Source organism: Ascaphus truei, unplaced genomic scaffold (assembly GCF_040206685.1).
Source record: "Ascaphus truei isolate aAscTru1 unplaced genomic scaffold, aAscTru1.hap1 HAP1_SCAFFOLD_1838, whole genome shotgun sequence".
In the NCBI taxonomy this organism is placed as follows: Eukaryota; Metazoa; Chordata; class Amphibia; order Anura; family Ascaphidae; genus Ascaphus; species Ascaphus truei.
This window is the reverse complement of record NW_027454740.1, coordinates 1-14,066: the sequence shown is the minus strand read 5'-3', so window position 1 is coordinate 14,066 and position 14,066 is coordinate 1. Positions and strand designations below refer to the sequence as shown.

Genomic DNA, 14,066 nt, shown 5'->3' with positions numbered 1-14,066 from the left:
CTGTCCCTCCCCCCGCAGGGTGACACAGTGACACAGACAGAAGGGAGCTATGAGTCTGTCCCTCCCCCCGCAGGGTGACACAGTGACACAGACAGAAGGGAGCTATGAGCCTGTCCCTCCCCCACAGGGTGACACAGTGACACAGACAGAAGGGAGCTATGAGCCTGTCCCTCCCCCCGCAGGGTGACACAGTGACACAGACAAAAGGGATTATGAGACTGTCCCTCCCCCCTCAGGGTGACACAGTGACACAGACAGAAGGGAGCTTTGAGTCTGTCCCTCCCCCGCGCAGGGTGACACAGTGACAGACAGAAGGGAGCTATGAGCCTGTCCCCCCCCCCCCCCCCGCAGGGTGACACAGTGACACAGACAGAAGGGAGCTATGAGCCTGTCGTCCCCCCCCGCAGGGTGACACAGTGACACAGACAGAAGGGAGCTATGAGTCTGTCCCTCCCCCGCGCAGGGTGACACAGTGACAGACAGAAGGGAGCTATGAGCCTGTCACTCCCCCCGCAGGGTGACACAGTGACACAGACAAAAGGGAGCTATGAGCCTGTTCCTCCCCCGCACGGTGACACAGTGACACAGACAGAAGGGAGCTATGAGTCTGTCCCTCCCCCCGCAGGGTGACACAGTGACACAGACAGAAGGGAGCTATGAGCCTGTCCCTCCCCCCGCAGGGTGACACAGTGACACAGACAGAAGGGAGCTATGAGCCTGTCCCTCCCCCGCAGGGTGACACAGTGACAGACAGAAGGGAGCTATGAGTCTGTCCCTCCCCCCGCAGGGTGACACAGTGACAGACAGAAGGGAGCTATGAGCCTGTCACTCCCCCCGCAGGGTGACACAGTGACACAGACAAAAGGGAGCTATGAGCCTGTTCCTCCCCCGCACGGTGACACAGTGACACAGACAGAAGGGAGCTATGAGTCTGTCCCTCCCCCCGCAGGGTGACACAGTGACACAGACAGAAGGGAGCTATGAGCCTGTCCCTCCCCCGCAGGGTGACACAGTGACAGACAGAAGGGAGCTATGAGTCTGTCCCTCCCCCCCGCAGGGTGACACAGTGACACAGACAGAAGGGAGCTATGAGCCTGTCCCTCCCCCCGCAGGGTGACACGGTGACACAGTGACACAGACAGAAGGGAGCTATGAGTCTGTCCCTCCCCCCGCAGGGTGACACAGACAGAAGGGAGCTATGTGCCTGTTCCTCCCCCCGCAGGGTGACACAGTGACACAGACAGAAGGGAGCTATGAGACTGTCCCTCCCTCCGCAGGGTGACAGTGACACAGACAGAAGGGAGCTATGAGTCTGTCCCTCCCCCGCAGGGTGACACAGTGACACAGACAGAAGCGAGCTATGAGACTGTCCCTCCCCCCGCAGGGTGACACAGTGACACAGACAGCAGGGAGCTATGAGCCTGTCCCTCCCCTGCAGGGTGACACAGTGACACAGACAGAAGGGAGCTATGAGACTGTCCCTCCCCCCGCAGGGTGACACAGTGACACAGACAGAAGGGAGCTATGAGACTGTGTCTCCCCCCACAGGGTGACACAGTGACACAGACAGAAGGGAGCTATGAGACTGTCCCTCACCCCGCAGGGTGACACAGTGACACAGACAGAAGGGAGCTATGAGACTGTCCCTCCCCCCGCAGGGTGACACAGACAGAAGGGAGCTATGAGCCTGTCCCTCCCCCGCAGGGTGACACAGTGACACAGACAGAAGGGAGCTATGAGTCTGTCCCTCCCCCTGCAGGGTGACACAGTGACACAGACAGAAGGGAGCTATGAGTCTGTCCCTCCCCCGCAGGGTGACACAGTGACAGACAGAAGGGAGCTATGAGACTGTCCCTCCCCCCGCAGGGTGACACAGTGACACAGACAGAAGGGAGCTATGAGACTGTCCCTCCCTCCGCAGGGTGACAGTGACACAGACAGAAGGGAGCTATGAGTCTGTCCCTCCCCCGCAGGGTGACACAGTGACACAGACAGAAGGGAGCTATGAGACTGTCCCTCCCCCCGCAGGGTGACACAGTGACACAGACAGCAGGGAGCTATGAGCCTGTCCCTCCCCTGCAGGGTGACACAGTGACACAGACAGAAGGGAGCTATGAGACTGTCCCTCCCCCCGCAGGGTGACACAGTGACACAGACAGAAGGGAGCTATGAGACTGTGTCTCCCCCCACAGGGTGACACAGTGACACAGACAGAAGGGAGCTATGAGACTGTCCCTCACCCCGCAGGGTGACACAGTGACACAGACAGAAGGGAGCTATGAGACTGTCCCTCCCCCCGCAGGGTGACACAGACAGAAGGGAGCTATGAGCCTGTCCCTCCCCCGCAGGGTGACACAGTGACACAGACAGAAGGGAGCTATGAGTCTGTCCCTCCCCCTGCAGGGTGACACAGTGACACAGACAGAAGGGAGCTATGAGTCTGTCCCTCCCCCGCAGGGTGACACAGTGACAGACAGAAGGGAGCTATGAGACTGTCCCTCCCCCCGCAGGGTGACACAGTGACACAGACAGAAGGGAGCTATGAGACTGTCCCTCCCTCCGCAGGGTGACAGTGACACAGACAGAAGGGAGCTATGAGTCTGTCCCTCCCCCGCAGGGTGACACAGTGACACAGACAGAAGGGAGCTATGAGACTGTCCCTCCCCCCGCAGGGTGACACAGTGACACAGACAGCAGGGAGCTATGAGCCTGTCCCTCCCCTGCAGGGTGACACAGTGACACAGACAGAAGGGAGCTATGAGACTGTCCCTCCCCCCGCAGGGTGACACAGTGACACAGACAGAAGGGAGCTATGAGACTGTGTCTCCCCCCACAGGGTGACACAGTGACACAGACAGAAGGGAGCTATGAGACTGTCCCTCACCCCGCAGGGTGACACAGTGACACAGACAGAAGGGAGCTATGAGACTGTCCCTCACCCCGCAGGGTGACACAGACAGAAGGGAGCTATGAGCCTGTCCCTCCCCCGCAGGGTGACACAGTGACACAGACAGAAGGGAGCTATGAGTCTGTCCCTCCCCCTGCAGGGTGACACAGTGACACAGACAGAAGGGAGCTATGAGTCTGTCCCTCCCCCGCAGGGTGACACAGTGACAGACAGAAGGGAGCTATGAGACTGTCCCTCCCCCCGCAGGGTGACACAGTGACACAGACAGAAGGGAGCTATGAGTCTGTCCCTCCCCCGCAGGGTGACACAGTGACAGACAGAAGGGAGCTATGAGACTGTCCCTCCCCCCGCAGGGTGACACAGTGACAGTTGTGACTTCACTATCCCCCTATAGATCCTTCATGCACAGCTGTCTGGATACCAAGCTGCTATTGTATACAACGTGAATTCTGAGAAGCTGCTGAACATGGTTTGGAATGATGGTAGAAACAATAAGGCGTCCGCCTATATACCCCGTCCAAAACCACCGCCTATATACCCCGTCCAAAACCTCCGCCTATATACCCCGTCCAAAACCTCCGCCTATATACCCCGTCCAAAACCTCCGCCTATATACCCCGTCCAAAACCTCCGCCTATATACCCCGTCCAAAACCTCCGCCTATATACCACGTCCAAAACCTCCGCCTATATACCCCGTCCAAAACCTCCGCCTATATACCCCGTCCAAAACCTCCGCCTATATACCCCGTCCAAAACCTCCGCCTATATACCCCGTCCAAAACCTCCGCCTATATACCCCGTCCAAAACCTCCGCCTATATACCCCGTCCAAAACCTCCGCCTATATACCCCGTCCAAAACCTCCGCCTATATAGCCCGTCCAAAACCTCCGCCTATATACCCCGTCCAAAACCTCCGCCTATATACCCCGTCCAAAACCTCCGCCTATATAGCCCGTCCAAAACCTCCGCCTATATACCCCGTCCAAAACCTCCGCCTATATACCCCGTCCAAAACCTCCCCCTATATACCCCGTCCAAAACCTCCGCCTATATTCCCCATCCAAAACCTCCGCCTATATACCCCGTCCAAAACCTCCCCCTATATACCCCGTCCAAAACCTCCGCCTATATACCCCGTCCAAAACCTCCGCCTATATACCCCGTCCAAAACCTCCGCCTATATACCCCGTCCAAAACCTCCGCCTATTTACCCCGTCCAAAACCACCGCCTTATATACCCCGTCCAAAACCTCCGCCTATATACCCCGTCCAAAACCTCCGCCTATATACCCCGTCCAAAACCTCCGCCTATATACCCCGTCCAAAACCTCCGCCTATATAGCCCGTCCAAAACCTCCGCCTATATACCCCGTCCAAAACCTCTGCCTATATTCCCCATCCAAAACCTCCGCCTATATACCCCGTCCAAAACCTCCCCCTATATACCCCGTCCAAAACCTCCGCCTATATACCCCGTCCAAAACCTCCGCCTATATACCCCGTCCAAAACCTCCGCCTATTTACCCCGTCCAAAACCACCGCCTATATACCCCGTCCAAAACCTCCGCCTATATACCCCGTCCAAAACCTCCGCCTATATACCCCGTCCAAAACCTCCCCCTATATGCCCCGTCCAAAACCTTCCCCTATATACCCCGTCCAAAACCTCCCCCTATATGCCCCGTCCAAAACCTCCCCCTATATGCCCCGTCCAAAACCTCCCCCTATATACCCCATCCAAAACCTCCGCCTATATACCCCGTCCAAAACCACCGCCTATATACCCCGTCCAAAACCTCCGCCTATATACCCCGTCCAAAACCTCCGCCTATATACCCCGTCCAAAACCTCCGCCTATATACCCCGTCCAAAACCTCCCCCTATATACCCCGTCCAAAACCTCCGCCTATATACCCCGTCCAAAACCTCCGCCTATATACCCCGTCCAAAACCTCCGCCTATATACCCCGTCCAAAACCTCCGCCTATATACCCCACCCAAAACCTCCGCCTTTATACCCCGTCCAAAACCACCGCCTATATACCCCGTCCAAAACCTCCGCCTATATACCCCGTCCAAAACCTCCCCCTATATACCCCGTCCAAAACCTCCCCCTATATGCCCCGTCCAAAACCTCCGCCTATATACCCCGTCCAAAACCTCCCCCTATATGCCCCGTCCAAAACCTCCCCCTATATGCCCCGTCCAAAACCTCCCCCTATATGCCCCGTCCAAAACTTCCCCCTATATGCCCCGTCCAAAACCTCCCCCTATATACCCCGTCCAAAACCTCCCCCTATATACCCCGTCCAAAACCTCCCCCTATATACCCCGTCCAAAACCTCCCCCTATATACCCCGTCCAAAACCTCCCCCTATATACCCTGTCCAAAACCTCCCCCTATATACCCCGTCCAAAACCTCCCCTATATAACCCGTCCAAAACCTCCCCCTATGATCCCCGTCCAAAACCTCCCCTTATATACCCCGTCCAAAACCTCCCCCTATATACCCCGTCCAAAACCTCCACCTATATACCCCGTCCACAATCTCCGCCTATATACCCCGTCCAAAACCTCCGCCTATATACCCCGTCCAAAACCTCCGCCTATATACCCCGTCCAAAACCTCCGCCTATATACCCCGTCCAAAACCTCCCCCTATATACGCCGTCCAAAACCTCCGCCTATATACCCCGCCCAAAACCTCCGCCTATATACCCCGTCCAAAACCTCCGCCTATATACCCCGTCCAAAACCTCCACCTATATACCCTACCCAAAATCTCCGCCTATATACCCCGTCCATAATCTCCACCTATATACCCTACCCAAATCTCCCAATCTATACCCCGTCCAAAAGCTCCGCCTATATTCCCCGTCAAAAACCTCCGCCTATATACCCCGTCCAAAACCTCCACCTATATACCCCGTCCAAAACCTCCACCTATATACCCCGTCCAAAACCTCCCCCTTTATACCCCATCCAAAACCTCCCCCTATAAACCCCGTCCAAAACCTCTACCTATATACCCCACCCAAAACCTCCACCTATATACCCCGTCCAAAACCTCCACCTATATACCCCATCCAAAACCTCCACCTATATACCCCGTTCAAAACCTCCGCCTATATACCCCGTCCAAAACCTCAGCCATATCATACTTCAGCTGCCATTTTTAACACCCGTCTCCCGCTCTCTTCCCCCCTTCATCTCCCCCCCCCCCCCTCGGTTTCTCTCTCCCTCCCATCCTCCTTCTCCTCTCTCTCTCCCCCCCTTCTCTCTCTACCCCCTTCTATCTCTCCCCCTTCTCTCTCTCCCCCCCTCTTCTCTCTCTCTTCCCTCTACTCTCTCCCCCCTCCCTTCCCTTCTTCCCCCCCTTTTTCCCTCCTCCCTCCTCCTCTTTTTCCCGCCTCCCTCTCTTCCCCTCCCTCTCTCTCTCTTCCCCTCTTTTTCCTTCCCCCCTCCCTTTCTCCTTCTTTCTCCATCTCCTCTCCCTCCCCTATCTCTCGTTCTCTCCCCCATCTCTCGTTCTCTCCCCCATCTCTCGTTCTCTCCCCCATCTCTCGTTCTCCTTCCCCCATCTCTCGTTCTCCTTCCCCATCTCTCGTTCTCTCCCCATCTCTCGTTCTCTCCCCATCTCTCGTTCTCCTTCCCCCATCTCTCGTTCTCCTTCCCCCATCTCTCGTTCTCTCCCCCATCTCTCGTTCTCTCCCCCCATCTCTCGTTCTCTCCCCCATCTCTCGTTCTCTCACCCATCTCTCGTTCTCTCCCCATCTCTCGTTCTCTCCCCATCTCTCGTTCTCCTTCCCCCATCTCTCGTTCTCCTTCCCCCATCTCTCGTTCTCTCCCCCATCTCTCGTTCTCTCCCCCCCATCTCTCGTTCTCTCCCCCATCACTCGTTCTCCTTCCCCATCTCTCGTTCTCCTCCATCTCTCGTTCTCTCCCCCATCTCTCGTTCTCCTTCCCCCATCTCTCGTTCTCCTTCCGCCATCTCTCGTTCTCTCCCCCATCTCTCGTTCTCTCCCCCCATCTCTCGTTCTCTCCCTCATCTCTCGTTCTCTCCCCATCTCTCGTTCTCTCCCCATCTCTCGATCTCCTCCCCCCATCTCTTGTTCTCCTCCCCCCATCTCTTCTCTCTCCCCCCATCTCTCGTTCTTCTTCCCCTATCTCTTGTTCTCCTCCCCCATCTCTCCTTCTCCTCCCCCCATCTCTCGTTCTCTCCCCCATCTCTCGTTCTCTCCCCCATCTCTCGTTCTCTCCCCATCTCTCGTTCTCCTCCCCCCATCTCTCGTTCTCTCCCCCCATCTCTCGTTCTCTCCCCCATCTCTCGTTCTCCTCCCCCATCTCTTGTTCTCTCCCACATATCTCGTTCTCCTTCCTCCATCTCTCGTTCTCTCCCCATCTCTCGTTCTCTCCCCCATCTCTCGTTCTCTCCCCCATCTCTCGTTCACCTCCCCCATCTCTCATTCTCTCCCCATCTCTCGTTCTCCTCCTCCATCTCTCGTTCTCCTCCCCCATCTCTCGTTCTCCTCCCGCCATCTCTCGTTCTCCTCCCCCATCTCTCGATCTCCTCCCCATCTTTCGTTCTCTCCCCATCTCTCGTTCTCCTTCCTCCATCTCTCGTTCTCTCCCCCATCTCTCATTCTCCTCCCCCCCATCTCTCGTTCTCCTTCCCCATCTCTCGTTCTCCTCCCCCATCTCTCGTTCTCCTCCCCCCATCTCTCGTTCTCTCCCCCATCTCTCGTTCTCTCCCCCATCTCTCGTTCTCTCCCCCATCTCTCGTTCTCCTCCCCCATCTCTCGTTCTCCTCCCCCATCTCTCGTTCTCCTCCCCCATCTCTCGTTCTCCTCCCCCATCTCTCGTTCTCCTCCCCCATCTCTCGTTCTCTCCCCCATCTCTCGTTCTCTCCCCTATCTCTCGTTCTCTCCCCATCTCTCGTTCTCTCCCCCATCTCTCGTTCTCCTTCCCCATCACTCGTTCTCCTTCCCCATCTCTCGTTCTCCTTCCCCATCTCTCGTTCTCCTTCCCCATCTCTCGTTCTCCTTCCCCCATCTCTCGTTCTCCTCCCCCATCTCTCGTTCTCCTTCCCCCATCTCTCGTTCTCTCCCCATCTCTCGTTCTCTCCCCATCTCTTGTTCTTTCCCAATCTCTCATTCTCCTCCATCTCTCGTTCTCTCCCCCATCTCTTGTTCTCTCCCCCATCTCTCGTTCTCTCCCCCATCTCTCGTTCTCTCCCCCATCTCTCGTTCTCTCCCCCATCTCTCGTTCTCTCCCCCATCTCTCGTTCTCTCCCCCATCTCTCGTTCTCCTTCCCCATCTCTCGTTCTCCTTCCCCATCTCTCGTTCTCCTTCCCCATCTCTCGTTCTCCTTCCCCATCTCTCGTTCTCCTTCCCCATCTCTCGTTCTCCTCCCCCATCTCTCGTTCTCTCCCCATCTCTCGTTCTCCTCCATCTCTTGTTCTCCTCCCCATCTCTCGTTCTCCTCCCCCATCTCTCGTTCTCCTCCCCATCTTTCGTTCTCTCCCCATCTCTCGTTCTCCTTCCTCCATCTCTCGTTCTCTCCCCATCTCTCGTTCTCCTCCCCCCCCATCTCTCGTTCTCCTCCCCCCCATCTCTCGTTCTCCTTACCCCATCTCTTGTTCTCCTCCCCCATCTCTCGTTCTCTCCCCCATCTCTCGTTCTCCTTCCCCCATCTCTCGTTCTCCTCCCCATCTCTCGTTCTCCTTCCCCCATCTCTCATTCTCTCCCCATCTCTCGTTCTCCTTCCCCATCTCTCGTTCTCTCCCCCATCTCTCGTTCTCTCCCCCATCTCTCGTTCTCTCCCCCATCTCTCGTTCTCCTTCCCCCATCTCTCGTTCTCTCCCCCATCTCTCGTTCTCCTTCCCCCATCTCTCGTTCTCCTCCCCATCTCTCGTTCTCCTTCCCCCATCTCTCATTCTCTCCCCCATCTCTCGTTCTCCTTCCCCATCTCTCGTTCTCTCCCCCATCTCTCGTTCTCTCCCCCATCTCTCGTTCTCTCCCCCATCTCTCGTTCTCTCCCCCATCTCTCGTTCTCTCCCCCCATCTCTCCTTCTCCTTCCCCCATCTCTCCTTCCCCATCTCTCGTTCTCTCCCCCATCTCTCGTTCTCTCTCCCCATCTCTCGTTCTCCTTCCCCATCTCTCGTTCTCTCTCCCCATCTCTCGTTCTCCTTCCCCCATCTCTCGTTCTCTCCCCCATCTCTCGTTCTCTCTCCCCATCTCTCGTTCTCCTCCCCCCATCCCTCGTTCTCCTTCCCCAATCTCTCGTTCTCCTCCCCATCTCTCGTTCTCCTACCCCCATCTCTCGTTCTCTCCCCCATCTCTCGTTCTCCTCCCCCATATCTCGTTCTCTCCCCCGTCTCTCGTTCTCCTTCCCCCATCTCTCGTTCTCTCCCCCATCTCTCGTTCTCCTTCCCCATCTCTCGTTCTCTCCCTCATCTCTTGTTCTCCTCCCCTCATCTCTCGTTCTCCTTCCCCATCTCTCGTTCTCTCCCCCATCTCTCGTTCTCTCCCCCATCTCTCGTTCTCTCCCCCATCTCTCCTTCTCCTTCCCCCATCTCTCCTTCCCCATCTCTCGTTCTCTCCCCCATCTCTCGTTCTCTCTCCCCATCTCTCGTTCTCCTTCCCCATCTCTCGTTCTCTCTCCCCATCTCTCGTTCTCCTTCCCCCATCTCTCGTTGTCTCCCCCATCTCTCGTTCTCTCTCCCCATCTCTCGTTCTCCTCCCCCCATCCCTCGTTCTCCTTCCCCCATCTCTCGTTCTCCTCCCCATCTCTCGTTCTCCTCCCCCATCTCTCGTTCTCCTCCCGCCATCTCTCGTTCTCCTCCCCCATCTCTCGTTCTCCTCCCCATCTTTCGTTCTCTCCCCATCTCTCGTTCTCCTTCCTCCATCTCTCGTTCTCTCCCCCATCTCTCGTTCTCCTCCCCCCCATCTCTCGTTCTCCTCTCCCCCATCTCTCGTTCTCCTCCCCCATCTTTCGTTCTCCTCCCCCCATCTCTCGTTCTCTCCCCCATCTCTCGTTCTCCTCCCCCCATCTCTTGTTCTCCTCCCCCCATCTCTCGTTCTCCTCCCCCATCTCTCGTTCTCTCCCCTATCTCTTGTTCTCTCCCCCATCTCTCCTTCTCCTTCCCCATCTCTCCTTCCCCATCTCTTGTTCTCTCCCCCATCTCTCGTTCTCTCTCCCCATCTCTCGTTCTCCTTCCCCCATCTCTCGTTCTCTCTCCCCATCTCTCGTTCTCCTTCCCCCATCTCTCGTTCTCTCCCCCATCTCTCATTCTCTCTCCCCCCATCTCTCGTTCTCCTTCCCCCTTCTCTCGTTCTCTCCCCCATCTCTCGTTCTCTCTCCCCATCTCTCGTTCTCCTCCCCCCATCCCTCGTTCTCCGTCCCCCATCTCTCGTTCTCCTCCCCATCTCTCGTTCTCCTCCCCCCATCTCTCGTTCTCTCCCCATCTCTCGTTCTCCTCCCCCATATCTCGTTCTCTCCCCCATCTCTCGTTCTCCTTCCCCCATCTCTCGTTCTCTCCCCCATCTCTTGTTCTCCTCCCCCCATCTCTCGTTCTCCTTCCCCATCTCTCGTTCTCTCCCCCATCTCTCGTTCTCTCCCCCATCTCTCGTTCTCTCCCCCATCTCTCATTCTCTCCCCATCTCTCCTTCTCCTTCCCCATCTCTCGTTCTCCTTCCCCCATCTCTCGTTCTCTCTCCCCATCTCTCGTTCTCCTCCCCCCATCCCTCGTTCTCCTTCCCCCATCTCTCGTTCTCCTTCCCCCATCTCTCGTTCTCTCTCCCCATCTCTCGTTCTCCTCCCCCCATCCCTCGTTCTCCTCCCCCATCTCTCGTTCTCTCCCCCATATCTCGTTCTCTCCTTCCCCATCTCTTGTTCTCTCCCCCATCTCTCGTTCTCTCTCCCCATCTCTCGTTCTCCTTCCCCCATCTCTCGTTCTCTCCCCCATCTCTCGTTCTCTCTCCCCATCTCTCGTTCTCCTCCCCCCATCCCTCGTTCTCCTTCCCCCATCTCTCGTTCTCCTCCCCATCTCTCGTTCTCCTTCCCCCATCTCTCGTTCTCTCCCCCATCTCTCGTTCTCCTTCCCCATCTCTCGTTCTCTCTCCCCATCTCTCGTTCTCCTCCCCCCATCTCTTGTTCTCTCTCCCCCCATCTCTCATTCTCCTTCCCCCATCTCTCGTTCTCTCCCCCATCTCTCGTTCTCCTCCCCATATCTCGTTCTCTCCCCCATCTCTCGTTCTCCTTCCCCCATCTCTCGTTCTCTCCCCCATCTCTCGTTCTCTCCCCCATCTCTCGTTCTCCTTCCCCATCTCTCGTTCTCTCCCCCATCTCTTGTTCTCCTCCCCCCCATCTCTCGTTCTCATTCCCCCATCTCTCGTTCTCTCCCCCATCTCTCGTTCTCTCCCCCCATCTCTCGTTCTCCTTCCCCCATCTCTCGTTCTCTCCCCCATCTCTCGTTCTCTCCCCCATCTCTTGTTCTCCTTCCCCCATCTCTCGTTCTCCTCCCCCCATCTCTCGTTCTCTCCCCCATCTCTCGTTCTCTCCCCCATCTCTCGTTCTCTCTCTCCCCATCTCTCGTTCTCCTCCCCCATCTCTCGTTCTCTCCCCATCTCTCGTTCTCCTCCCCCATCTCGTTCTCTCCCCATCTCGTTCTCCTCCCCCCATCTCTCGTCCTCTCCCCCATCTCTCGTTCTCTCTCTCCCCATCTCTCGTTCTCCTTCCCCATCTCTCGTTCTCCTCCCCCATCTCTTGTTCTCTCCCCATCTCGTTCTCCTCCCCCCATCTCTCGTCCTCTCCCCGATCTCTCGTTCTCTCTCTCCCCATCTCTCGTTCTCCTCCCCCCATCTCTTGTTCTCTCTCCCCCCATCTCTCGTTCTCCTTCCCCCATCTCTCGTTCTCTCCCCCATCTCTCGTTCTCCTCCCCCATATCTCGTTCTCTCCCCCATCTCTCGTTCTCCTTCCCCCATCTCTCGTTCTCTCCCCCATCTCTCGTTCTCCTTCCCCATCTCTCGTTCTCTCCCCCATCTCTTGTTCTCCTCCCCCCCATCTCTCGTTCTCCTTCCCCCATCTCTCGTTCTCTCCCCCATCTCTCGTTCTCTCCCCCCATCTCTCGTTCTCCTTCCCCCATCTCTCGTTCTCTCCCCCATCTCTCGTTCTCTCCCCCATCTCTTGTTCTCCTTCCCCCATCTCTCGTTCTCCTCCCCCCATCTCTCGTTCTCTCCCCCATCTCTCGTTCTCTCTCTCCCCATCTCTCGTTCTCCTCCCCCCATCTCTTGTTCTCTCCCCATCTCTCGTTCTCCTCCCCCATCTCTCGTTCTCTCCCCATCTCGTTCTCCTCCCCCCATCTCTCGTCCTCTCCCCCGTCTCTCGTTCTCTCTCTCCCCATCTCTCATTCTCCTTCCTCCATCTCTCGTTCTCTCCCCCATCTCTCGTTCTCTCCCCATCTCTCGTTCTCCTCCCCCATCTCTCGTTCTCTCCCCCATCTCTCGTTCTCCTCCCCCCATCTCTCGTTCTCTCCCCATCTCTCGTTCTCCTTCCCCATCTCTCGTTCTCCTCCCCCCATCTCTCGTTCTCTCCCCCATCTCTCGTTCTCCTTCCCCATCTCTCGTTCTCCTTCCCCATCTCTCGTTCTCCTCCCCCCATCTCTCGTTCTCTCCCCCATCTCTCGTTCTCTCTCTCCCCATCTCTCGTTCTCCTTCCCCCATCTCTCTTCTCTCTCCCCCATCTCTCGTTCTCTCCCCTTGTCTCTTTCCCTCTCCCCCTCCCCCCTTGTCTCTTTCCCTCTCCCCCCCCTTGTCTCTTTCCCTCTCCCCCCCCCTTGTCTCTTTCCCTCTTCCCCCCCCCCTTGTCTCTTTCCTCTCCCCCTCTCTCTCAGAGCACACCAGGAATCGGATAATTATCCCCTCTGTGTTTATTGGGGAATCTTCCAGTGAGTCGCTGCGCAACACGTATTCCTACTACCAGAAGTAAGCAAACCCCACACCCCCCCTCCCCTGGGGTCAATGATTCACACCCCCCTCCCCCCCTTCCCCTGGGGTCAATGATTCACCCCTCCCCCCTCCCCCCTTCCCCTGGGGTCAAGGATTCACCCCCCCCACACCCCCTTCCCCTGGGATCAATGATTCACACCCCCCCACCCCCCTTCCCCTGGGATCAATGATTCACCCCCCCCTACCCCCCCTTCCCCTGGGGTCAATGATTCACACCCCCCCCTCCCCCCTTCCCCTGGGGTCAAGGATTCACCCCCCCCCACACCCCCTTCCCCTGGGATCAATGATTCACACACCCCCTCCCCCCTTCCCCTGGGATCAATGATTCGCCCCCCCCTACCCCCCCTTCCCCTGGGATCAATGATTCACCCCCCCCCCACCCCCCCTTCCCCTGGGATCAATGATTCACACCCCCCCTCCCCCCTTCCCCTGGGGTCAAGGATACACCCCCCCCACACCCCCTTCCCCTGGGATCAATGATTCACACCCCCCCACCCCCCTTCCCCTGGGATCAATGATTCACACCCCCCCTCCCCCCTTCCCCTGGGGTCAAGGATTCACCCCCCCACACCCCCTTCCCCTGGGATCAATGATTCACACCCCCCCTCCCCCCTTCCCCTGGGATCAATGATTCACCCCCCCTACCCCCCCTTCCCCTGGGATCAATGATTCACCCCCCCCCACCCCCCTTCCCCTGGGATCAATGATTCACACCCCCCCCCCCCACCACCCCTTCCCCTGGGATCAATGATTCACACCCCCCACCCCCCCTTCCCCTGGGATCAATGATTCACCCCCCCCCTCCCCCTTCCACTGGGATCAATGATTCACCTCCTCCCCACCCCCTTCCCCTGGGATCAATGATTCACACCCACCCCACCCCCCTTCCCCTGGGATCAATGATTCACACCCCCCCACCCCCCCTTCCCCTGGGATCAATGATTCACCCCCTCCCCACCCCGCCCCCTCCCCTCTTCCCCTGGGATCAATGATTTACCCCCCCCTTCCCCTGGGATCAATGATTCACCCCCCCCCACCCCCCCTTCCCCTGGCATCAATGATTCACCCCCCCCCCACCCCCCTTCCTCTGGGATCAATGATTTACCCCCCCCCCCACCCCCCTTCCCCTGGGATCAATGATTCAA

The 14,066-nt window shown here is 57.5% G+C and overlaps 1 protein-coding gene across 1 annotated transcript in view; it reads left to right on the top strand.

The window, feature by feature from the left end:
* LOC142476978 (E3 ubiquitin-protein ligase RNF167-like) overlaps positions 1-12,897 on the top strand; it is a gene marked incomplete at its 3' end in the record, with an annotated part of 58,783 nt that extends 45,886 nt beyond the window's left edge. The window contains exons 5-6 of the mRNA XM_075582045.1: positions 3,303-3,390; positions 12,807-12,897. Coding sequence (XP_075438160.1) covers positions 3,303-3,390; positions 12,807-12,897 — 179 coding nt within the window. The remainder of the gene's footprint in view (positions 1-3,302; positions 3,391-12,806) is intronic.
* Between the last annotated feature and the right edge of the window lie 1,169 nt (positions 12,898-14,066).